General features: G+C 41.1%; 4 protein-coding genes and 1 pseudogene across 4 annotated transcripts; 3 read left to right on the top strand and 2 right to left on the bottom strand.

Moving 5' to 3' along the window:
- The first annotated feature begins 2,092 nt into the window (after positions 1-2,092).
- LOC133901487 (uncharacterized) lies at positions 2,093-3,484 on the top strand. The gene is made up of 2 exons (XM_062342842.1): positions 2,093-2,578; positions 2,720-3,484. Exons 1-2 carry the CDS (start codon positions 2,093-2,095, stop codon positions 3,482-3,484), a joined length of 1,251 nt encoding a protein of 416 aa, XP_062198826.1.
- A 102-nt stretch (positions 3,485-3,586) lies between these two features.
- On the top strand, positions 3,587-4,174 carry LOC133901486 (uncharacterized). Its single transcript, XM_062342841.1, has one exon. The coding sequence runs from the start codon at positions 3,587-3,589 to the stop codon at positions 4,172-4,174; it is 588 nt and encodes a 195-aa protein (XP_062198825.1).
- A 1,985-nt stretch (positions 4,175-6,159) lies between these two features.
- Positions 6,160-10,963, top strand: LOC133901211 (phosphatidate cytidylyltransferase 1-like; annotated as a pseudogene).
- A 182-nt stretch (positions 10,964-11,145) lies between these two features.
- On the bottom strand, positions 11,146-16,213 carry LOC133902199 (uncharacterized). Its single transcript, XM_062343796.1, has 8 exons — positions 15,746-16,213; positions 14,822-14,956; positions 14,509-14,697; positions 14,272-14,333; positions 13,766-13,923; positions 13,543-13,691; positions 11,794-11,937; positions 11,146-11,559 (listed from the first exon to the last, which is right to left on the bottom strand). The coding sequence occupies exons 1-8, from the start codon at positions 16,130-16,132 to the stop codon at positions 11,377-11,379; spliced, it is 1,407 nt and encodes a 468-aa protein (XP_062199780.1). The 5' UTR covers positions 16,133-16,213; the 3' UTR covers positions 11,146-11,376.
- A 5,489-nt stretch (positions 16,214-21,702) lies between these two features.
- LOC133902194 (plant cysteine oxidase 5-like) lies at positions 21,703-24,493 on the bottom strand. Its single transcript, XM_062343791.1, has 6 exons — positions 24,336-24,493; positions 23,448-23,664; positions 23,005-23,153; positions 22,692-22,839; positions 22,182-22,385; positions 21,703-22,078 (listed from the first exon to the last, which is right to left on the bottom strand). The coding sequence occupies exons 2-6, from the start codon at positions 23,560-23,562 to the stop codon at positions 21,963-21,965; spliced, it is 732 nt and encodes a 243-aa protein (XP_062199775.1). The 5' UTR covers positions 23,563-23,664; positions 24,336-24,493; the 3' UTR covers positions 21,703-21,962.
- Positions 24,494-25,857: the final 1,364 nt, after the last annotated feature.

Raw genomic sequence — 25,857 nt, 5'->3', positions numbered from 1 at the left:
CAAGAGAAAGACAATCATTGTTAGCTCGTTGTAATGCACTCTTCACCGCTAAACGAGACACGAGATCTTTTCACGCATCAGGAGTAGATCCTATTGACGACACACAAGACACCAATGTTGTGGAGCCTCCAACAAAATCAGACATTACGAATAATGATAATGCTATGCCTACTCATGTTCCTTTGATAGAAATTCCCTTTTCAACCTCCCAACCTGCCACCATCGCAATGCCTCCAGCACAATCATTCATTAATGATGACCGTAAGGTTCAAGGTTGTATTTATTTACATTTGAAATATAGTACAAAAAGAACCACTGTTTACCGTAATGTTCCACGAGTGATGATGAAGCCATATTCGAAGAGGACACAGATGAGGAGGACTACATGTTTGCTGGTCAAGGTACTTTTTTTACCGGTCACATCCCTTGTTAGTATTAAACTAAGCCTCCTCTAACCCCTTGATGCTAAATCTCTTCAGGTGGGGACAATAACGAGGATATCGAATTTGATGAAGCTGATGATTCCACTATCGCGACCTCAAGCGTCCTCGATTCGTAAGACCAGGTGTATGCAACATACCCCAAAGCACGCATGTGCTTAAGCCCCAACTGAACTATGAATTTTGTGATGCGAAGAAGTTCGAGTGTGAGCCTAAGGGGTTCTGCTCCATAACAGAAAGATTAGTCTGTCCAATTCAGATACGCCACTCGAACTTATGAGGCTATAGTCAAACACAGATTCGGATGCTAAGCATTTTTGGGATAGCATTAGGTTCTTCAATGGCCATTTCTCATTCACTTTTCTTTATTGTCGCCTTGATAGCGAAACCACCAATATGGCAAACAGTGATATCTACACATTTCGAGCCCACGACCAAATGTACCACAACATACATTCATTTGGAACTAATGGCTTAGACCCCTAGCATCTAGAGATGTACTTCTATGATGATGACCCAAGTCTAGAGCACCGGTATTGGCGATGGTGTGAGAAGCAATACCGGTAAGATCAAGAAGTCATCGTGAGGCTGGTTGGCATATTTTGTGACAACCCATACTCTCAGCAGTTCGGGAGTATGGGACATGTCAAAAACCTTGAGGATTACCGTGTGACACTAAATCTTGATAATAGGCTCGACCGGATGACGTATAACGTACTGCTCACTTCAGAGGTGGCAGCCATGTGGATCGAGGGCAACGAGCAATGGAAAAACTTTGACTGTAGCGTTATCCTGTATGAGAACAACAATGAGACGCATGGCATCTAGCCGTATCATGTGTGCTATGACCCCCCGTCATACCCTCTCTTCTTCTCGAGAGGCGAAATTGGTTGGCATCTCAATATCCCAAAGGTTGGCATATCCATGGATGCTATTAGGGTGGCTCGTGGTAACAATAACGAGGATCCAGGTTGATATTCTTGTACAATTAATGTTTTTAGCACGGGTTTTGCCTTTGCATTCGTCTATAGTTTATATCTTGCACTAACATTTATCATCCTACGCTCTCTATAGATTCAAATAGCAAGTTGTGCATCTTTGAGAGGGACTACTACTACTACAAATTCTAGATGAGGCTAGGGATATTCAACCCGATACTGTTTGGCAAGTGTCTTTTCCAGCAGTTCGTGGTCAATACTTACATCAAGATCAAGATTTCATGTCTAGAATACATATGGAATCATCAGAAGGAGATAAGGGTAGACCTCTATCAAGGATTGGTGGATATCTTTAATGCTAGAGAGAGTAGAGCGGATGCGGTCGGCAAATGGACCATGCTGGCTACATCATTTATCAAAGGACCTCGAGATAGGAGGCGTTTGTGCATGGATGCTATGGCATTGGTGCAGAAGTCGGCAAACATCTTCCTCACGATGACCTATAACCCTAACTGGGAAGAGATCACACGTTAGCTCGAGTATGGCCAGATACGCTAGGATCATCCGGATCTCATCGTGCGTGTTTTCAAGTTGAAGCTAGAGGAACTAAAAAAACAATTGTTTGAGAAGCACATGCTTGGCAATATCCAGGTCTATGTCTATGTTGTGGAGTTCCAAAAGAGGAAATTACCTCAAGCCCACTTCTTGCTAATCATGGAGGGCAAGTACCAGCTCGTGTGTCTAGAGCAGTATGATTGTATCATCTTTGTCGAGCTCCTGGACAAGCACAAGTACCCAAAAAAATACAAGATGATCGTCAAGCATATGATGCATGGCCCTTGTGGTGTGCTGAACTCTTGGTGCCCGTGCACAAAGGATCATGGGTCATGCAAGAACCATTATCTACGTCTTTTCAATGTGGATACCATGCAAGGCAAGGATCCCTACCCGACGTACAGGAGACGCGATGATGATCGCCATGTAACGGTTCAAAAATACCAGCTAGACAACATGTGGGTCATCCCTTACAACTCTTACCTCTTGCGGCTGTTCAACTACCACATCAATGTTGAGGTCTGCTCGAGCATAAAAGTTGTCAAGTACATGTTCAAGTACATATACAAGGGTCATGATCGGGTGTCCGTATCTGTGAATGAGGCCAACAATAATGGCATCGATGAGATCAAGCAGTACAGGGAGGTGAGGTGGGTTACCCCACCGGAAGCCTTGTGGAGGATATATGGCTTTGACCTGAGCAAGAACTCTCCACCTGTGATGCAACTACAACTTAATCTCTCGAATATGCACATGGTTTTGTACTGAGGGGGACATGACATACAGGAGGTGCTCGACCGTGATGATGCCATGAAGTCAATGCTGACAGAGTACTTCGAGTCAAATAGAGTACATGAGCAAGCAAGAGACATCCTCTATCGTGACTTCCCCGAGTGGTTTACTTGGCAAACAAGGAACAATAGACAGTTTTGGAAAGTAAGTAAATGTGATAGACAAGTCGGTAGAATTGTGATGGCCCATCCGACCGAGGGGGAACGCTACTTCCTCCGGGTTCTTCTGAACCACGTGACGGATGCCATAACCTATGAAGACCTAAGGATAATTGATGGCAAGATCCTACCATCCTTCTGTGATGTCGCGGAGAGAAAGGGTATGATTGAGGTAGACAATACACTAGACGAGTGCCTCACGGAGGCCGAGTTGTTCCAGATGCCATCGTCGCTCCAAAGGCTCTTTGCAACAATATTGGTATTTTATGAGCCCAACGACGTGCGTGGCCTCTGGAATAGACACCTTGAAGCAATGTCGGATGACTACCGTCGCATCAATCAATATGCACACATGGTCGAGCAGAAGGTTTTGATAGATGTTAGGAACATGCTACAGACGATGGGGAAAGATATAAGATCATTCCCTCTTCCTGATATCGATGAGGCACTTGACATGGCAAACAGTGTGCCAAGGGAGATATTTGAGGAGTCTATGATCAGTGTGGACCATGAGCACACAACCTTATCTGACTCCCTCAACATCGAGCAGAGGGTCGTCTACAATGAGATTCTAGCTGTGGTTAACAGCGGCGAAGGATGATTGTTCTTCGTTGATGGCCCGAGAGGCACATGGAAGACTTTTCTTTACAAGGCACTACTTGCTATGATCCACAGCCAGGGGAAGATCGTCGTGGCAACGACTATGTCTGGTGTTTCCGCTTCTATAATGCCCAGAGGAAGAACCACGCACTCACGATTCAAGATACCTCTGAGCATTGATGATGAGGGTTTCTGTAGTTTCACAAAGCATAGTGGGACAGCTAAGCTTCTGCAGATGACATCACTCATTATGTGGGATGAAGCCTCAATGACTAAGAGGCAGGAGGTGGAGGCCCTGGGCAACAACATGCATGACATAATAGGCCGGTCAGATGTCTCTTTCGGTGGGAAGATGGTTATGTTTGGTGGTGACTTTAGACAGGTCATCCCTGTTGTCCGAAAGGGGTCAAGATCTCAGATAGTTGATTCGACGCTGCGCAGGTCCTACATGTGGGAGCGCATGCAACACATAAGGCTCATGCGTAACATGAGGGCTCAAAGCGACCCGTGGTTTGCAAAATACTTGTTGTGCATCGATAATGACACCGAGAAGGCTGATGGTGATGGCAACATACGACTTCATGATGATATATGTGTGCCGTATACAGGAAAGGACGAATGCCTCAATAAACTTAATAGCATGTTTCGATGCTCTACTCTAACTTGGCTGACCCAAACTACATCACGTTGAGAGCCATCCTGTCCACATGAAAAGAGTGCATAGATATGATTAACATAAAGATCATTGGTCATTTTGGGGGGACGAGATGGTGTACCATAGCTTTGATCGCGTTGAAGATGACCCCAACAACTACTACCCCCAGAATTCCTTAACTCCCTAACCCCAAACGGGCTACCTCCGCATGTGCTGAAGGTCAAGGTTAACTGTCCTGTCATACTACTCAGAAACATTGACCCCGCCAATGGACTTTGTAACGGCACAATGCTTGTGGTCTGGGGGTTCCAAAGAAATGTTATTGACACACAGATCGTGCTCGGGCAGCATGCTGGGAAGAGGATTTTTCTGCCTTGTATCCCTCTATGTCCCTCTAATGATGAGATGTTCTCTTTATGGTTTAAGCGAAAGTAGTTTCCTATTAGGCTCGGTTTCACCATGAAAATCAACAAGGCACAGAGACAGACCATCCCAAATGTCGGTGTGTGCTTCCCCAGTCAGTGTTCTCTCATGGCCAACTATACGTCACGTTGTCTAGAGCCACTACTAGAAGGAACATCAAGATCCTCGCCACCCCGGATGAAGGTAAGAAAAAGGAGAAGCGCTCAAAGCAAAGTGAGACGTGCACTAAGAACATCATCTACAGAGAGATCCTCACACCATAGTCGAGGTATTTTATTGATTATTTATTGATTTGTGGCTACTGCCTATACCTCGCTTATCTTTGACGTGATACATCTAATAATTTTATCGTTTGCGCAAGTTCAATGGTAAGAGGTACCCAATTGATATGATGTAGAAGGTAAGGGTAAAGACAAGAGTAACAACCCATGAAGTAGGTCGAGGTGAGGAGAGTTTCAGAATACACAAAAGATTTCATGTGGATGATGACAAAAAACATGTTTGTGATGAGGTCCAATGCTTATTGCCGAAGCTCAAAGTATAAACATGGTCCAACATACATCTTGTTGGTAGCTTAGTTGATCAATACATTCCTTATATTTCAATTGGTTCAACGAGGATGGTGCAGCAGCCATTTCCCAAGTTGTTTATATTTTTAATTTTTGTTTATGTTCTGTGATAAATTTCTGAGTATAATAATACTTTATTATGTTCGACACCAACGCTTAGCTTGAATCTCCTTTTCTTATGTTTTTTGTGAGTGTTCAGTGTATGCTCAAATAAGGATGTAAATTTGGTTGTATGATAGTATACTGGCTAGTGTTTAAAATAGTGTCTTTAATGTTTGCAGTGCTTCAACAATGTTATTACTTGAAAGATATTTCAACAATGATGGCTAGTTTTAGAGGAGTCAATAGTGTTATTATGTGCAAATTTGCGGCTCCCGTTGCAACGCACATATATTCAACTATATAGTCTAATTTGCACACGTATGCACAGAAAAGTCATACTTCATCCCAAGAGGTACTAGAAATAAAAACAGTTACAAATGAATAGCAGATCTACCATATGACAGCATATGGAACCATTTCTTAGATCTATTGATATAAGCAATATCTATGCATATGTTTGATGTCATCTTATATAAAAAAATTTGTTTCCGCTGTAACGTACGAACACTTAACTATGATAAAAAAACACAGAAAAATAGTAAGAAAATGTGTTTGGGACATAGGGATAGAAAGCAAAGGTTTTCTTATGTGAGTACTAATCTTCATTGCTTAGAATAAGTGAATACATTTTTTTTTCATTCTATAATGTATCATCAATCTTGTGTAAAAACTCCAATCCACATCGTTCGAAAAAAAAACTCCAATCCAAACCGGGCCTGACAGTGATAGCACATTCCGATTTCCAAATGTGTCCAAACAACCCGAAGCTGCCCTCAAACATGTATGCTGCTGATTCCAATTGCTCAATTCCAGATTTATCATCAATTCGGCCGTGATCAGGGGCAAAACTGACAAGCCGCAAAACTGAGGGGGCCCAGGGTTTCCTATTCGGTGCTGCCTCCAGCCTCCCTCTCTGTCTCTCTCCTACCGCCGCCACCATTTGTCGCGCCTCGTCGTCGGCGTCCTCACCGCCTGCGACGGCACGCAGCAAACCACCCCTCCTTCTCCCACAGGCGCCTTCCCTCGTCTCGAGGCCTCGCCCTCCTCTCCCCCGCCCTCCACTTACATTGGACTGCCGCGGAGTGGAGATCCATCCGTCTGTCCGGACCCGGATCGATCTCTCTACTTCTTGGTAAAAAATCCCAAGCTTTCTCGGACGGATCGTTCAAAATCCAAGAAATGCAGAGGGACAGCGGCGCGGGCGATGGGACGCCGGGCACCCCGAGCCCGACGCACGGTGGCCGCCTCAGGCTCCGGAAGCGCTCCAGCGAGGTGATCCTTCTACCTTCCCGTACATAAAAGCCTCAGGTTCGTAGGTGTATGAGTGGAGGACTCACGCTGCTACTTTGCGCATTGCTGTCGTCGTCATTATTTAGGTCCACCCCGATGTTAACAAGACCAATGGCGCCAACCTGCTGGCAAATGACCAGAACAAGTACAAGTCGATGCTCGTCCGCACCTACTCCTCGCTCTGGATGATGGCCGGGTTCGTGTTCTTGATATACATGGGGCATCTCTACATCTGGGCCATGGTTGTGGTCATCCAAATCTTCATGGCCAAGGAGCTCTTCAACCTGCTCAGGAAGGCCAATGAGGACCGGCAGCTTCCTGGGTTCAGGATGCTGAACTGGTGAGGTGGTAGGATATGGCTGATTGATGTGTGGATGAACCGGGGTTTACGTTTTATTTGTGCTGTGGCAGGCATTTTTTCTTTACAGCAATGTTGTTTACATATGGCCGCTTCCTTAGCCGGCAGCTTGTCAGCACTGTGACTTCAGATAAGTTTCTCTACAAGCTGGTGAGCGGGCTCATCAAGTACCAGATGTTTATTTGTTACTTTCTCTACATAGCAGGTAACTGCGGCCATTTTTGTGTGTTCCCATATGGTAGTCATGACAATTACAACATAGGGGGAGTTCAACATTTTAGTACTTATTTGATAGGCAGGCATTAGACCGAATGACTTCAGATTGTCAAGGAAAATTGATCCATTTTCCCCTTAGGTAGATGTGTCTAGGTCTCTAGGCCAAAGAAATAGTTCGACCAAATACTCAAATATGACTTGGATTAGTTAATGTTTAGAGTAACAAAGAACAGGTTTTCATTTGTTCTCCAGTTCATGCATGTTGGTGTAGCCCAGAGGATCCTTCCTTGAGGTTTACTGCATGAGTCTTCTTTTCTTTATGAACCTGAATTTTCCCTAGTAAGTTGTACTTATTTTAGTTGATTTTGGTTAATGAGTATAGGCAGCTGGGGAGGGGTTTTCTGATGTTACTGTGCGGTGCAATATATTTCTCTATGTTGCCCTCTTTAAATTTTGATGCTTAAGCGCTTAAGCTGTGATAGCACATAAATATTTAACTGTAAATTTAGATTTGTGACCTTACAAGTGTCGTTGTTAACATAGAAATGAGGCATATGGACTCTCATAAAGTTAAAATTTGCTGCCACTATATTAATTTATTTATCATCCAGGTTTTGTCTGGTTCATTGTCACGCTAAAGAAAAAGGCATATAAGTACCAATTCAGTCAGTACGCATGGACTCACATGATCCTTCTGATGGTATTTGCACAGTCATCTTTCACTGTGGCAAACATATTTGATGGAATATTCTGGTAAAGTTTCTAACTTATTGATGCCTTAAACTTAATGCAACTTGTAAAAAAATATTTGCAGAGTTACTGGTTTAAAGAGTGCTTGTCCTTTCAAGAAGTTCAAAGAGTATTTAAGACAAACTATAGTTAAATGATTACAATGATGTTCTTAATGATGTATGAATTCGAAACAATAGTAAAAACAACCTATTCTGTTCATGTAACTCTAGTCTTGTGAACTGTCAATTATTAATTTAATGCAGCATCAACATAGCTTACATAAAAAGAAAACACAAACTTATTTTACCCACTTTTGTACCTCTTTGTCTTTTGGGAAAAATGCAAAATAAAAAACCCAAAAGTCAACCTGATTTTGAGATTCCCCCCCAAAAGTTGTTTTGTTGCAACCCCCCCCCCCCCCCAACAACATACAAAAGTCCGTCTGGGAATCTCAAAACAGACTTGACTTTTTTTTTGGAGGGGAGGGGATCTCAAAATCAGACTAACTTTTGGGTTTTTTACTCCATTTATCTTTATTTAGTTTTGCATAGCGTGCAATGAGTGTGCAGCTGCTGAACTACGAGTGGTATTGATGAAGCTTTAACAGCTAATGTGTGTTTGGATGATGGGGATTGCTCTGGGAATTGTAATGATTTGTTTGAAATCTGATTCAATACCTGCATTGAACTGGGCCCTAAAAGTGATTAATGTAAGGCTGACATAAAGATGGTGCTTTTGTAGGTTCCTCCTACCAGCTTCATTAATTGCTATCAATGATGTTGCTGCATATTTCTTTGGATTCTTCTTTGGGAAAACACCCTTGATTAAGCTCTCTCCAAAGAAAACATGGGAAGGCTTTATAGGTGCATCAGTGACTACCATGCTTTCTGCTTTTGTGGTTAGTAAATACTCTGGTCTTCTAAATTATCTGTGTTTTCTATTTCTGAATGATGGCCATTCAACTGAACTATGTGGTACATAAATTCCATCTCTGTTCGATGGCTTTTTCTGGTGGCCTTGTTTCTGCAAATATTGTTATATTTGCTACTAGACATTCCTAATGATCTGCAGTAGCAACACTATCAAACATTGAATTCTCAATATCCATTTGCCCTGTGGTAGCAATCTATTCCGTACCAAGGAATGGGCCAAAAAAGTTGTGGTGATTGTTTGGTTGGTGCCCCAGCCTGCTACATTGCAATTAGTATATATACTTTCTTTGTAATCACAAAAGCTGTATGCGTGAGGGTCAACAAAGAGCTGCCTTGTGCTTTGGAAAGCAACTATTGACCCTCTTATGAAATGAATCTGTAGTTGTGTTTCGTTGGAGTCGTTGTGTTTGATTGGCGACCGAAATGTTGCATTGAAACTGCTTGTTTTGTACCATGTTTGCTAATCCTTTTAAATCAAGTGTTTAAATAGTTGAATCTAGTGTGGTTATATTTACTTTTGGTGTTTTGGCAGCTTGCTAATTTCATGGGCCATTTCCAGTGGTTGACATGCCCAAGAAAGGTATAGTTCCTCCTTTGCCGTAGAGCAGCACCACATTCAAATGTGTTCTAAATTTTTTGCCACTGAGCTTTATCTTATTTCGTTACTCTGTCTATAGGATTTGTCAACTGGATGGCTTCATTGTGACCCGGGTCCCATGTTTACGCAAGAAAGTTATGATTTACCAGCATGGATGTCACAGTGGGTGAGCAAGCAATTTGAGTTGAACTCAAATATTCCAACTGATAATAGTTAACATTCCATCTCTTCTAGTCGGTGTTCCAACTAGTTTATTATAATACAGTTTCCCTGGTGAGAAGTTGCAATTATGCCTGTTCAGTGGCATGCCTTATCTCTGGGCTTGTTTGCTTCAATAATAGCACCATTTGGAGGGTTTTTCGCAAGTGGCTTCAAGAGGGCATTCAAATTTAAGGTGCTTGCTGTGTTTGGAATGACCTGTTGTTGGAAAGATATCTCATTGTTGGAAGCTTATCCTTATTTATGTGGTATACTTTTCAGGATTTTGGGGACAGCATACCTGGCCATGGTGGATTTACAGATAGGATGGACTGCCAAGTACATACTCTGAACTTGGTTTGTATCCAAACTGTTCACATTTGTCAGTGGTGAATTTGGATGGGTTAAATCTCTCAACATACCTGCTAGTGTGCTTCTAGTGTATGCTTTGTTCTATATTTTTTGTGAATTGACGTTGATTCAAAGAGAATGTCTCCATCTATTTCATATATTTGGCTCATTTATGCTTGGTCATGAATAAGGCAATATTTTTCAATGTCAATTTAAATAATACATGTAGTTCAAGACTTCAACCATGTTTTTTATTCTGTGTATGCTTTGCAATACAAAAGCTGATAGTCTACAATATTATAATGTAGTTCAGTTTTTCGTTCAGCGTATGCTTTGCAACACGAAAGCTGATAGCTTACAGTATGAAAATGCTTTTCTTTGCTACTCCTTTGATGTTCTAACCATATGCTGAGCAACTTTCGTTGATGTCTTCCAGATGGTCATGGCTGTCTTTGCGTACATCTATTACCAATCATTTGTGATGGTACAAGACTTATCAGTTAAGACAATCCTGGAGCAGGTAATTTTGATTCACCATACTTGTATGCGAACGCTAGTTCTTGTGTGTCATAAATAAATCTAGATATTAAACACCACACCATCTAATGCAGATACTAAGGAATCTCACCTTCGAAGAGCAGCATGATCTATATGAACGATTAGGCAAGTTATTGGCGGGAGGGAACTGATGCTAACAGAGATATGGTGCATGCACCATATCCAAATGGATAATGTGAAGTGTTTTTTTAAGCCATACTTTAGTTAATCCGCATGTACAGCCCTAACACCCTCAATGAAAATGTTGACAGGAATGACACCCGCTGTATATGATGTTTTGGAGTATACAGCTCCCACGTTCTTCGGAGATGATTTGTTGTTGCCTTTTCTTTTGTTTCAGGTGTTGATCCTGTGTAGAATGTTCTTTTCAATCAATGTTTTCTTGACTTGGGGTTGTCGACAAATCCTTGTTTGATATGATGTCCTGAAATGATGTGCTCTTTGTCGGCAATTTCAATCCTGACTATTGCAGTATAAGTGTAACTGTAACCTACTTGAAGAAAAATCTTTTCTACCAACATGACAAAAGGAAAGGACTGTAGCATGCTACCGTATAAAAGCAGTCACGAAAAAAAAAATCCTAGTTTGGGAAAAAAATAAGATGAGGAAAATTATGTAATATATGTTTCTCATGCTGGTTCTGTAGTTTGAAACACAAACATCTCTTTTTGCAAGTTGAATGAAAGGAAAATCAGATATCTAAATACTAAATTTCTGAAAACAGTCCAACTAAACAAGATTATCATACTCCATAATGCTATAACGCTAAAAGAAGCCTACGCCATACAGAACCAGCTTTATATATTTTTCTTGATTGACAAAATCGTAAACACCCGACCAGCCAAAAAACAAATAATTGCTGTACAACACTTGGCGGTAACAATTTGACACCACAAACGAGCAGTCAATTGTCATCCAACGTGCCTATTCAAAACAGACAACTGCCCAGAGTCTCCATTGAAGAAATAAACCTCCAGCGGAGAGTATGACGACAAGAACAGCGATGACAACAACCTCGTTGAGGGTTGTAAGATTCTACTTCCTTTGGGGCATGGGATGGTTAGGAGGCGTGACCCGGTCCGCATCTGCCAAACCTGACGACACATAGGGGTAAAAAGTTACAAGTCTCCACCTGAAAGTATACACACCTTTAACCAATCTCGCAACACAGCTGTCCCTCAGGAATAAAAAGGTTATTTATCACCAAATTCTTCCATGTGACTGAAGACCAGTGGATAATCAAACGACTATGTCAGCGTTAAGCATTGGAAAAACTATTACATGATTTCTAAAGCGAGAAGTCAACAATGGGGCAAGCATGAGAATACCTCTATAATGCCTTTCCGTGGGGCATGGATTGCTAGACACAAGCAATAGTCACTCTTTGTATATTCTCTGTGCATCAAACTTGATGAAGCCTTGTCTTTATTCCGAAGCATCTCCACAAATAGACATGAAGCATCACGATAGCCCTAAGAAGTTGTTAGATTAAAATGTCAAAAGATAAAAAATGATATTCAAAAGGTAGACTGAATTTGAGATTTTACAAAAGTGACTACTCGTGCATTATGAATGTCCTGCAGTGCCAATGACCTGTGCTCTGCTGGGAAGCAATGGATTCCAGTTATTTAGGTCAGACATGGTATTTCTTGGCTACACTTGGATCCTTTTTTTCGGATTTGGTAACAATGGATTTATCCACATAGATCCTAATATGATCATGTACTCGTGTGGATATGGATATACAATCAAATATCATTAATTGCAGCCACTTGAAGATTGGTCAGCAGGAGTAAAAAGCTCGGTATGGCCTAGAGGTGCAATCCAGCATCTTGCAAGGTGGCATAAGATGGTACTATGCTAAGTGGTGCTAAAGCACTGTCCGAGGATTGCTCATTAGTATGAAAAAATATAACTAACAAAATCCATAATATAAACCTAATCATGATTACTGATTGCCATGCTAAAACAAACCTAAACTAAAACCAGAAAGTTCAACATAAAAGGTAAAACAGTCCTAAATAAAAACTTAGATAAATATTGAGTTGTCATCTCAAAGTACTGGATTTTTGGTGCAAAAACCACACCTAATAGACCTCTTTAGAACAGTCTTAATCACTTAATCTTGGGTGTGACTGAATTAAAGATCTCAGTATGCCCTAGAAATACAAGAACTCGACTTGCAGTGGCATGGGATGGTACCATGCTACATAGTGGTAAATGGTGACATGATCAGAGGATTGCGCATGACTACCCTGGTCTGCTACTCTCACAATAGCCATGGTGCATCCATTGCAGACTTAAGCTCAATGGGATGAGCCCATGAGAGCAGCAGTTGAACCAGTATTTACTACGTGCACCCTCCTGATCCTACCACAATTTACTACTATCGTAGGGCAGTGCAACCCCAACAACCTAATAAAATCAATGCCGGTATGTCTAGAGCATGGTAAACAAGTTCTATCAACCGTTGCAACCAATCAAATATTTGATCAAATTGGTACGTGAAATCCATCAGGTGATAGTTTCTATAACTTGAATCTCATCATGACATTTCTCTTCCTTATTTTCTACACTTGCTTTCTAGAAGAAAACCACCAGGAACCAGCTGGATATCTGTTTCTTGACAATGGTTGACCCCCTTTAAATTAATCTTATAACCGCTTCTAGCATCTATTGCTTCCAAGCTTGAAATCTCAAGAAAACAACATTTCCATATTTTGGGAAGACATAAATGGGCCGGTTCCTATTCCCAAAATGTAAAACTCTGATATACACTGATATTATTATTTTCAATATTATCCTAAACCATAGAGAACAACAAAACAAACCTAAAAGAAAATCCTAAAAAAAGATTTGACATAATACACCTCCAAACCTACCTAAATATAACAAAACAAACTAATCCAGAATAAACTAATATGGTTTTTAAGGAAACTGAACCAACAATCACACCAGAAGACATAGTCTTATTCGTTTCAACTAAATATATGACTTTTGGAAGTTAAATATTACTGGGTAGGTCATTTCTTGTTGATTATTTAAAATAAAAATAAGTTGTAACTTAAGAGATTTACCTTCCATAACCGTACAGCCACAAGGGCATGAGTATCCAGCAGTAGAATCCGCCCAAGTGAATCAGTTATGGCAGCCAACGTACCACTTGGGGAGAGTGTAAGACGCTCTCCCTTCCTTGGCGAGTCTTTTAAGCAAGTGAGGGGTGATGCTGCAACATATGTAACCCTGATGAACAAATTCAGTATTTTCGAAAGATATCGAAATTTAACTATTAGCCATTACTTTTTGCAAAGGATTGAGGCTTTGGCCGTGACTTTTTAGGTGGTGATGGTTCACTCCGCCACAGAATTTTGGACAAAGATGATATTGTCGAAAATGTTGCAGATACACCTCTAGACAAAATTGCTCCAACAATTGACCTACTTCTATCTTCTGATAGCCTGCAGAGATAACCAGGTGTTAGGAGATGTGTAAAACTAACAATATTGCAACATCCCTTGCCAACTTTCCTTTGTTAATACTAGAGCAGATGGACTTTATTTTGAATTGATTGCAATTCAAATATGTATGGATGAAACCATGGAAAGTTTCCTGTTGCAATATATTTTGAACTGGAAAACAAGCATATGTAAACTATAATTTCCATGCATGACACAGGCCCAATCAAGTCTTGAACAAACCACATCCATAGAACTCAAGATGGAATGACTGGCAGATAATGTACGGCAGAGCTAGTAGCATGACCACCTCAATCAGAAATGCTCAAGCCAATGGGTAGTGGAACTCACCTATATGATGAAACTACAGCATCCTCTCCAACTGTGATGGCACAGTAGTGGCGCTGACTTGACTGCCCAGCAATATAAAAGCAGCTGAATTCAATATGATCGTAGCTTCAGAAAACTTCCACTAAAGGTAGCTTTTTAAACGAAACAGGATATGAAAAAAATAATGATAAAGGCACAATGGATTTATATAACAGTGACATCTAACAACAATAGAAGAATGATGAGCAAGCAAGTCACCTGAAGTTCTAATAAGGGAGGAGGCATCAGACCAACAATTGCAGCATCAGCACAAGAACCAAACTTGCTTACATTCCAAATCTGAAAGGGTACCCTTCCAAAGGAACCCTCATCCCCAACATCTTCCTCTTCAAACTTATCTTTCCATAGCCGTGATTTTACATCTTGAAATGATTTTTGAAGCATGCTCTGCGAGGAACCCAGAAATCAATCATAGTATTGAATATACAGAAAGCATAATTGTTACAATGCTGGCTATTGAGCAGTGAATCTCAGTTTCTAATAGAGAGATAAAGGAGGATTTCACACAAACCTGTAGGTCAGTGCCATCGAAGCGTGCAATAACACCAGGAAAAACTACAGAAAGTTCGTCTGAACCTGAATCTTCCCAAGCGTTCTCCTTCCTCTCACGAAAGCTGAGCTTCAGTATCTTCGCAGGATATATACTCTGAAATAAGCAAATCAAAAGATGGCAACTATCATTACTGAGAAAAACCAAAAGAAATATGCATGTCTAGTAAAGGTTGAAGAGAGACAACGTAGTTAATGGCAGTAGAAGCAATCAAAGCAAAGTATCTTCTGTTTGCTCTACAATACATGCGCTGCCTACATAATAATATGAGACAATTAACAAAGCATACTGTTTTCCTGCATGATAATGTGGTCTTCTCTTAAAATGCTAAGTATCAAGGATGAAAACATACAATTATATTATACCAAACACATCAGACTAGAAAACAAAGAGTATCACGATTTTAAAGGAAAAAATAAAAATCTTAGAAAAGAAATTGTGCCTGTGAAATCATCTTTTAGTGAAGGATTTCTTTAGCTTAGTATAATAACTTCAACACAATAATAGCATAGGAACTACGAAGCCTCAATGTGCATTCTAATATTATCCAAAAGAGCTTATAGTATGTAAATGAAGCCAATTTCTTGGAAAAAAAAATCTTTACACTTTACACCACCTACCTGGACACGAAAACCTACATTCGGAATCTACTGCTAAAATTTCCCATATTTCGAGCAAATCTTTGCAAGTTATCTGAACCTAGTAAGAGCATTCGGTATTTCGGTCGTGTGAAGAAATTCCTAAAGTTACAAGATGCATTGATCGTAAAAAACCTAATAGATATAATAATCTGGTCTAAGAAAATAGCACTGATAATCTGAAATTTCAGAGAGAGAGAGAGAGAGAGAGAGAGAGAGAGAGAGAGAAAGAGATCATATCAGCGACCTGCTTGTGCAGTAGATCGCCGGCAAGCGAGTAGAACAGTAGCCACCCGGCGTCCGTGCCGACCGCCACGGACACCCCCTCCTCCCCCTCGGCGCCGTCCTCCCCGGCGAGCGGGACCCACTCCACGGCGGAGATCCGGCCCTCATCGGGCCCAAGCGCGGGCTTCACCGTGACCCCGCCGCCTCTGCCCCCGGATACCGGGACGATCATGAGCACCGACCGCGCCGCGCTGGCCACGGCGAGGGCGCTCGCGCGGGGCCCGAGCGAGGGGAGCACGGCGGGGTCGTCCAGCCAACCCTCCCGCTCGGCGGCGCCCGCGGCTGCGAGGTCCGCCGAGGTGGACGCGAGGAGGGCCACCTCCTTCAGGTGGTGGCCCCGCGGCGCCATGGAGGGAGGGAGGCGAGAGGAGATCGTGCGAGCTGCGAAGCTTCGGGTCGCGGCGATGCGGTGCGGGGGAAGTGCGCGTGCGTTTTTTTGCCGATAAATCCCTAGCTTTAACTCTGATTTGCGGTTAAGTAATGGGATGAAGCCCTTGCCCTTTACTTCAGTTCAAATATTCAGTCCAAGAGGGGGTAAACCGTTGTCAATAAAACGCCTGCAGAAGTAATGTTGAGGCTTTGCATTATTTTTTATTTATTTTTAAATGGGAGAGAGGCTTTGCATTATTGTAGGCCATTTACTTCAGTTCAAATATTCCGTTTCAAAGGAGCTTGAAAAGGATGATGAACGCTACATTAGTCGGTAATTGCACAATTTAGCGCGATCAAATACAACGGTGATATGCAATAAATGTAATAGAACACTAACAATATATAAAGTTGAACTTGGACATTATGTACAAACCCATAGATATGTAGGAACAGTAGCAAACAGCTAAGAAGTGTCCGATCTAACATGTAGCAGCTAGAAACAATTCACTAAAAGCAACTTCAGTAACATATCCATATTTCATCATTCATATCTTTATATAGATTGTCATCTATAAAGATACTCTTTTTATATTACTCTACCACTTTAACAACATATTCTTATTTTACCTTTCATATTCGCTCTCCTATTTTTTAATAGTATTCTATAACTAATAATATATTTGTAACCACTATATTTTTGTAACGGTTATGTTTCTAACGAATATTTTTTTAGCGGATATTTTTTCAACGAATATTTTTCAAACGGCTATTTTTCTAATACCTATTTTTTAATAGATATTTTTTCAACAACTATATTTTCAATGGCTATTTTTCCAACTACTATTTTCCAACAGCTATTTTTCCAACGACTATTTTTTTAGCTCTATATATGCAAGTCCATTTGCTATTCCTGAGCTATGTCGCCTCTCTTAGCTCTCTCTATGTCCCCTCTCACAGATTTTTGTCTCCTCTCCAACATCGCAATGAAGTGTCGCAACATCGTCAAGCAAATTCTCATGGATTCGTCGTCGATCTCATCCGACGACGACGAACTCATTGTTGCTACAGCATTCTAAGTGCACGATGAAGATAAGCGATTGAATGCTCGTCGCCTTGGCGGTTCCATGCCAGGACATCGAGTAATTCATCGCAGAAGAGAAGCCGAACATGCGAGACTATACCAGACTACTTTTCAGAGGCTCCCATCTATGGTCCGGCTATCTTGCAACGTAGGTTTGTAATTAGTGAATTTGTTTCTCTTCGTCCTTATTTTTTATCCTTTTGTCTCATTTTATTATTATTTTTGTACAGATTTAGAATAACTCGTTCTCTGTTTCTTCATATAGTGCAATCTGTAGTAGAGCATGATAGCTATTTCGTGCAGAAAAGAAATAGTGTTGGGGTTCTTGGGTTATCTCCTTCGCAGAAGATTACCGCTGCATTTCGCATGGTAGCTTATGGAGTACCAGCAGATGCTACAGATGAATTTATTTAGATTGGAGAAAGTACTGCTATAGAGTCTTAAAAGGTTTATACAAGCTATTATGGAAGTCTTTGGAGATGAGTACCTGAGATCTCCAAATAATATTGATACTACTAGGTTACTTAAAATGAGAGAGGCAAGAGGTTTTCGCGTTATGCTAGGGAGCATAGATTGCATGTATTGGAAGTGGAAAAATTGCCCTACAGCATGTCAAGGAATGTATACCGACCATGTGCATGAGCTCACAATTATTCTAGAAGCCGTTGCTTTACAAGATCTTTGGATTTGACACGCTTTCTTTGGTTTACCGGGGTCTCACAATGATATTAATGTTCTTCATTGTTTCCCTCTATTTACAAAGCTAGCCGAAGGACAAGCTACAGAAATGAATTAGACCATCAATGGTCACAACTATACAATGGGCTATTACCTGGCAGATGACATATATCCACCATGGGAAACATTCGTGAAGACTATACCATCTCCGCAAGAGAATAAGAAAAAACTTTTCTCACAAGCTTAAGAAGGTGCTAGGAAGGATGTTGAATGAGCATTTGGAGTTCTACATGCTCGTTTTGCCATTGTTCATGGACCAACAAGGTTTTTGGATCAAGGAACACTCGGACAAATCATGATGGCTTGTGTAATCATGCATAACATAATAATTGAAGATGAACGGGAAGACTTCGATTACGATCATGAGCCGGAAGAGTTCCATTACGATCACGAGGGAGAAAGGGTGATAATTGAAGATGAGCACACCCCTAAGCTGTCTCAGTTTATGGAGTTTATTAAGAGCAATCATGATATCAGGGACCGACAAACTCACTCTTAGCTTCAAGATGATCTAGTCGAGCACATATGACAACTATATGCAGAGTCGTAGTTCTTATAGTGTAAGTATTTGCAATAATGTAGTTGTAACCTATCACGTAGTGTTTTCATTATAGGGGTGTAGTGTTTTCAAATTATGTACGATGATGTACGCAATTATTTCTAAATAATGTATCATGTTCTTTTGACACAACTAATAGTTCGCACAACAAATAGCTCATACAACAAATGACAACATGATTTGGTATGTCACAAGATCGTAAGATAAACATCTTTAAACTCTTTATAGTTTGCAAATACAATTGTCATGTGTGATATCAAGAGATAGCTAAAACTATTATAGTTAAAACCTGGAGTTGCAAATACAATAACACATATTAACTAAGTCGTGTCGTGGAACACTGCTGAGAACAAGTTCATTTGCCCCTGCCATGGCTCCCGGTACAACAAGCAGGGCAAGGTGGTCCATGGACCGGTGCCTCTGGTAAGAACATGCTTGTCGTCGCAGACAAATCCATTCGTTTCCTCTTACTGAATGACATGCCTTGTTGAACAATGCTTCACAAAAAAGGGTAAAACTTGTATACACAAAACAATCAAGAATTGTATAATGCTTCACAAAGAGCTTGAGAATCATGCACTTCAAAGCTTTGTGGTTGCAATACTTGTTTTCTTAAGCTACAGATTACAGAGTAACTGGATGATCTGCTTGATGGCATTTGATTGATCACTACTCCACCAAATCCATTAGTTGGAAATGGACTTGACTTCTTAATGTATGTCGTAGTTCCTTCAAAATGACAACAAAGTATCCTAATTAGAAAAACAGCTTTGTTTCTAGATAACATGTATATACAAATGCAATCACTAATCCAATATCACTATTGAGTCTATGAGTGACCATAGTAGCATTATGAGTGCTCCAAGTAGAATCACTATTTCTAACAATGCGAAACCACCAAGTTGAGCATCCAGACATCCAAATTCTTACATCTTAATTAGCAAACTAGTCATGAACTCAATATATCAGGAGACAATGATGTAGGAGGTAGATACCTGCTTGAGAGAGATGGGGAAGGTGATCCTGCCGCACTCCTCGACTGTCTTCACCACGTCCTTGGTGACCTGGCGCCACGACCTGGCGCCACATCGGCCACGTCACCTCGCTGTCCTCCACCCTTGGTATCACGTTCAACAGTAGCTCCAGCGGCAAGTTCGCCCACCGCCAGGCCAAGAATGTCGTGAGCCTACGCGGCCATGGCCAACGCGCCCGTTGGAGCCCCCGGCGTGCCTCGACATGCTCCCGATGCCGTCCCTCATCTCCTTCAGCTCCGGCACAAATAGTAGGATAACTCAAAAAGTAGTCGACATCACTCCCACATCTACCCCAACTAAAAAAAATTGACCTTTTCAAAAGATTTGAAGCACGAAGCTCCCAAGAATAGCTCAAGAGTTAAGAAACCCAAAATTTGGGCAGGTTTGAGGAGCTAGGGAGCAAAGATCTCACCTTCCTTCGTGCAACAGCTCAAACCTGGAGGGAGCCAGCAATGCAGCAACAGGGCACCGATAACATTGAGTCTTTCTTTCACTTGGATGGCCGCAGGATCTAATTTCTCCAACGCGGCAGCTGAAAAGACCAAATCCCTCCGCCAAGAACGGATCAAGGAGCCTCTCTTGTGCATCTGATACCCGTTTCCATGGGATTTTTCTAGCTCATTCTCCCCAAGAGCTCCAGAAAACGGGGGATCTGAGAGGGGGGGGGGGGTCACGGCTCCATCCCAGTCCAGTTGCGACAGAGACCTCTGGACGGTGGCGCGAGCGCATGGGGAAAAAGGTAGTTGGGGGATGGTGTGAGGAGAGAGGCACGCCACATTTGGCGTGCGGGAGGCTAGGAATGGAGGGCGCGTCAAAATGACGAGCGTGATGGATGAGCTGTTGGAGACTTTTTTTTGGGAATTTTGACGTGCGAGACGAGTGGCAGGTGGGATAAAAGAGCTGTTGGAGATGCTCTAACAAAAAACAGGGCATGGCCTACTTTGGGTTCGATTAAGCTTCCCCCTTGGCAAAAGGCCCACTTTTAATTTAGGTGATTGACAACAAATTGCTTCCATAAGATAACTAATTGCGCAAAGAACAATCATGAAATATGCATAGATGTGTGAGCAAGATAGGTTTTAACCTCTTCATTCCAGAAATAGCATAGATAAATAAGGATGTTGTGGCTCACTCCCGGGTCAAATTTAGAAAAGAGAATACTTCCTCCACTACAACCATGTATTTGAGCCATCATATTTACTTATGAGCTATTGTCCAAGTAATTTCAACTCTTCAATCTTGAGTTGTGCCGCTGTGGTCCTAATAAGAGGGGGTTAACTAGGTACTTAAAGCGAGAATTAACAATTCACCACAGAAGGAGCCATGGTCCACTTTGGCCCAACTAAGCTCCCCTCTTGGCAGAAATACAACATGACTAAGTGCAACAACAGAGATGAAATATACAAGATAGCTTTGAAACTCTTACTTCTAGAAATAGTATAGATAGATAAAGGCGATGTGGCTCACTCGCAGACCGTATTTGGAAAAATTAGTTGCAATTACGGTTGCTATATGTATAAGCGGGATTCAACACTGTAGTTACCCAACATATATACATACACATAGTGCTCATGCACTATATATGTTTATACACAACTTATATACATACACATAATGCGCACACAATGAGCAATAATCGTACAATGCCCAGATTTAGCATAAGCAGCAGAGCATCTCATGATGCCAAGTTGCTAACTCAAGCAATATGATGAACAAACACTATGTTAGAATAGCTTATTAGTGATGGGTGATAACCCTCATTAGTGACAGATAAAATCTCTGTCATTCTGAACGCGCCACTAATGAGTAACCCAGTATTATGCGGCCCAGAGGCTATCTTTTGTGATGGGTTTTCATGTGAGCCATCACTACGATCTTTAGTGATGGATGATTTCCTCTCCTATCACTAATGACATGTCATTAGTGACGGATCTTGATCGTGTCTCAGCCTAGGTCATATTAGCGATGGGTCATCATTGGACTTATCCCCAATATAACATTAGTGATAATTTCTGAGTGGTCATCACTGATGTGTGTCTTCTATGTTAGTTTCTTACGTAGTGAAAGATAAAAAATACATGAGTAACCCCAAAATTCCTACGGATCATCGCTTGTAACATTTCCATGCGATGGTCTGAATCCAAAGGAAGGCTCAAAAACACCTTCCACTTCATATAATTATATAAATATTCTGTCACTGAGTTACACATGAAATTTACAATAACATTATCTTAAAATACATGCACTAGATCACACAGAATAATTAACTACCTATAAATAAAAGGTGAAGAGCAAAATAGGGAAATGAAACTCTTTGCATAGCTATGTGCTTCTTGTTAACTTAAGACACTAAAGCAAGCATAATTATTATGCTGAGCATGATCTCAATGCATGCTCATAACTTTAAACCCGGTCCTGTGTACAGGTCCCTCCTAATGACAAAGCTGTCAGGGGGCTGGTATTCTTCCAGCCAAATGAATTCAGATCCCTTCGTTCGGTTCAATAAAATGCCTGCAGAAACAATAACAATAGGACATGCTAAGTAAGAACCCGAATCCATGTCACTTAGTAAACCAAGTGCGCAATGTTCATCCTGAGAAGATGTGAAACTAACCCGACGGGTCTGATTTTGGGCATCTCCGGAAGTAAGAGCAGTGCCTCCCATCTTCTGAAGAGTATGGAGGTGTTAATATGTCCAGGATAGCACAGGGAGTGATGGCTTTGAAAGCGTGTATGTTCCCGCCTTCTGCAGGATGAAGTACCATCGCCCCACAAGGTGCAGACATTTTACCGTCTCTTACAACCTTGGCAGGTCTCACTGTAATCACCAAAGGATATGTGCAATTAGTTGAAAGATTGCATATATTGGGAAGCACTGCAAGATCACAGCCATGCATGTACTTCAGGGTATTTCTTGGCAATGAAATATCTAAAAACACTCAGTCTCCAAAGAAAAAAAACTGAAAGCACTGTTATATCAGAGGTCATAGGGCAGGTTCAGCATTCAAACAAGTTCGGGTACAATATCAATGCCATGAAATTGAGTGTATAAACATATAAAAAGATAAGTTTGATTTGTGATAAAGATTCATCATTTAAAAATTATGATTTCGGAAAATCCCACCTTTTGATAAGTTAAGTGGTTCAGTTGTATCAATCCAATCATATGATTTGACATGCGCTGTGCCATATACAAGTTTGCTGAGGACAGTCATGCCAGGATGGTTGTGGAGTGGAATGACGGATGATGCTGGAATGCAAAATATTCCAATCTGCAGAGATAACGTGAGAGTACATTTGACACCAGTGTCAGATGAGCGCAATAACAAAGAAATTTGTAGCAACATATTGAAGGAGGACTGATGAACACTTGAATATAATGCTGCAATGGAGAAAACAAGTATATCACAGTGGGTAAAGTAGTCAATGGGGCTCACTGAGAAGCTTTTGCACTCATATATATGACGATATCTGATCGCGGGGCTTGAATGAAAAACTGTTTTCCTATTCAGGGCTCGTGGACTCCTCCAAATGCGTACAGCTTGAGCTTCACACTCAAGTCCAACATCAGAAGGCGTGATCATGTCTGCCAGATGTTTTGAACCAATAAGAACAAAAAGACAAACAATACTGTGCCAAACATATCGTATGTGCATCTTTTAAATTTGTGATCCTTAAATATATTATGCTAGAAGCCTACAATATAGCATAGCAACACAGCATACCACAACCAAAATATAATCTGACTGATAGTAACACACTTAGTGTCAAATTCTACTTTCATGTCCATAGAAGTTTTGCTTGATCCTTATTGATTTTGTGTCAGTGAAATTCATTATTCTTAAGATGATGTCTTAACCAAAAAGAGGGTAGTTCTTACCTAATACAGCACGGATATTATCAACAGCTTCGGCAGATAGTGACCCATTTTCAGATAATGATACATTGCAGGCCTCATAAAGCTTCTGGATTGCAGACATAGTCGTGGAAGGCATTTATAACTTAGGAACTAAACCGAAAAGTTTCAACAAGCCTCAGATTATATACAAAGTCACTTTGACAACAGATGCCTTCAAGACAGAGCTTTTCTTTGCAGCCTGTCTCAATAAGAAATGAATGTTTTTTATATGGCAATTAGGGTATTATTCATAAGAGTAAATACACAAACGGACACACGCGTACATCTAGCGTCATGATTGTTGGTTCTTAAGAGAAGGCCTCAGTCCCTCCCTCTCGCACTAGGTTCAAGCAGTGACCAAGTTTTACTAGTACACACAGAACTGAAAATGAGATCATTAACACCGTCTAGAAATTAATTTTCTACAATATCACAGGTGACAATCTGCGCCTAAATTAGCGTGGATTAACAACCTGTTCTTCACCTGATTCTACTTGTAATAAAAATTCAGTGACTCGAAGCTAATGCCACGACACAACCACACAACAGTCCTTCCATTCACCCTTCCAAATTTTCAGTGATACCCTAATTCCCAGTTTCCCACCAAGTGAATCAGCCAAAAGAGTTTGTATTCATTCTTCTGAACAACATAGTGTATTTGCAATTGGATTCTGCAGCCGCGAACTCCCGAAACATGGCAAAAAATAACTTCGCACAATAAAAAAAAACTAAAATCAAAACCGAAAACTATACCTCCAAGGTCCAAGAAACTGCAGAGAAAACTGGGATTAAAACCACGGATTCCACGCACCAGGAACCGATCAAAACTGCTGGATTGAATCAGGAAACAGAGGCGACGCAAGGGGTTACCTCGGATTCTTGGAAGGGGCGACGCTGGAGGAGGAGGGTCCTGGGACCTCATCTCACGAGGTGGAGCGGTGACCCCCCATCTTGTACTTTGATGCCCGGTCGATTGGTGAATAAAAGCGACAGCGCCAATGGCGACCTTGAATTTTGCTGCAATTTTTCCTCTTTCGTCCTTCTCTAGAAGATAGTTGAAAGAGACAACGAGGTGAGGGCTTGTTGATTCTTTCTTTCTTTTCTTTTTTTTTTAAAAGTGGTAGGAGATCTGTCGTTTGTTAGATTAGAGTAAAAGGAGTAAAAAAAGAAGATTAGAGAATGAGAAAAGAAGAAAGTCAAGAAAACCTGAAAACCACTTGTAGGTCCAAACAAAAAAAGAAAAAACCACAAAAACAGCTAGAAAGGCAACAGGAAACTCAACATGAGACTCAGCGCATGGATGAAAACGCCTTGTGGAGTTCCTTGATACGATATTTGATTATGTGAGCAATCTTGATGACTTCCTCTCTTTTATCTTGAAATATTCTTCGATTCCTCTTTTTTCAAATATTCTACTAAAAGGTAATCACGATTCTGTTGAAATCACGCCTAAGTTGTTTGTCGATCTTGATTGATGCCGCTCTCCATCGGCCTGAAGTAGTCTGGTATTGATTGAATTGAAGCAAAATTTGAAAGTGAAACCAATGTGAAATGTGCATCCAAACTTCTTTTGTGAAAACACAATCTTTGCACAAATGAACGGTGGTTTCATTCTCTTATCGCACAGCTGGCAAATATGGTTTCGTGGCCAATTTCACTTCGCTAAATTGCCAGCAGTTAGGATTTTGTTTTGCAGGAGGATCCAAGAAAATATTTTGCTTTTTTGGTTCTGTTTTAGCCCGCCAAATCTTCTGCATGTTATATCTCTTGAAACATCCCACAAACTGGATGTCGTAAGCACTTTTAGCGGTATACTGCCCATTTGCTGTCCATTTCCACAAAATTTGGTACTAGATGTCAGGCTGCAGGTTGACGTCTCGCAGCTGCCGCCATAAAATGATTCCTGTGATTCCAATGTTTGAACATATCTCATCCATCTTTGATAGGTAAGTCTAAATTTGACATTTGAATTTTTTCTCAAGGATTTATAAACAACGAGGGGTGCAATGTTATGAGGGATAGTTCCATTTAGCCAACTAGAGTACCAGAAGGCCATGCACGCTCTTGTATCATGCTTCTTCCTTTATCAATAATTTTGTATCATGCTTCCCCATTCCTCACTGATACTGTGGTTGATATGTTGAAAAGCGCCATGTCTTTTTCATTGCACGGTATCAGCATACCCTTCCATGGTCGATCTTGATCTTGCCAATTGAACCAAAGCCATCACAACCACATCGCCCTCGCAAACTTTTCCAACTCTAACATACCCAAACCGCCTACGCTTTTTGGTTTTGTGACTGTCAGCCAATTAACCAGACAATGCCCCCCTTCATGTTTTCGCGAACTTCCCCTCTGCATAGGAAACTTCTCCTTATTTTGTCAATCTTCT

This window comes from Phragmites australis, chromosome 20 (assembly GCF_958298935.1).
Source record: "Phragmites australis chromosome 20, lpPhrAust1.1, whole genome shotgun sequence".
In the NCBI taxonomy this organism is placed as follows: domain Eukaryota; kingdom Viridiplantae; phylum Streptophyta; class Magnoliopsida; order Poales; family Poaceae; genus Phragmites; species Phragmites australis.
Note: the sequence above shows the minus strand (reverse complement) of the source record. Positions and strands in the feature narration are given on the sequence as shown.

Excerpts from the sequence above, each read along its gene's own strand:
- LOC133901487 (XM_062342842.1), top strand. The coding sequence starts at position 2,093 with ATGGAGGGCAAGTACCAGCTCGTGTGTCTAGAGCAGTATGATTGTATC. Across the intron at positions 2,579-2,719 it reads AGATCAAGCAGTACAGGGAG|GAGGTGCTCGACCGTGATGA; the intron begins GTGAGGTGGGTT and ends CATGACATACAG.
- LOC133902199 (XM_062343796.1), bottom strand. The coding sequence starts at position 16,132 with ATGGCGCCGCGGGGCCACCACCTGAAGGAGGTGGCCCTCCTCGCGTCC. Across the intron at positions 14,698-14,821 it reads TCGATGGCACTGACCTACAG|AGCATGCTTCAAAAATCATT; the intron begins GTTTGTGTGAAA and ends GGTTCCTCGCAG. Across the intron at positions 14,334-14,508 it reads CTCCCTTATTAGAACTTCAG|TCAAGTCAGCGCCACTACTG; the intron begins GTGACTTGCTTG and ends ATTGCTGGGCAG.
- LOC133901486 (XM_062342841.1), top strand. The coding sequence starts at position 3,587 with ATGTCTGGTGTTTCCGCTTCTATAATGCCCAGAGGAAGAACCACGCAC.
- LOC133902194 (XM_062343791.1), bottom strand. The coding sequence starts at position 23,562 with ATGCCTTCCACGACTATGTCTGCAATCCAGAAGCTTTATGAGGCCTGC. Across the intron at positions 22,386-22,691 it reads ACCACTTAACTTATCAAAAG|TGAGACCTGCCAAGGTTGTA; the intron begins GTGGGATTTTCC and ends TGGTGATTACAG. Across the intron at positions 22,079-22,181 it reads CCCAAAATCAGACCCGTCGG|GCATTTTATTGAACCGAACG; the intron begins GTTAGTTTCACA and ends TTGTTTCTGCAG.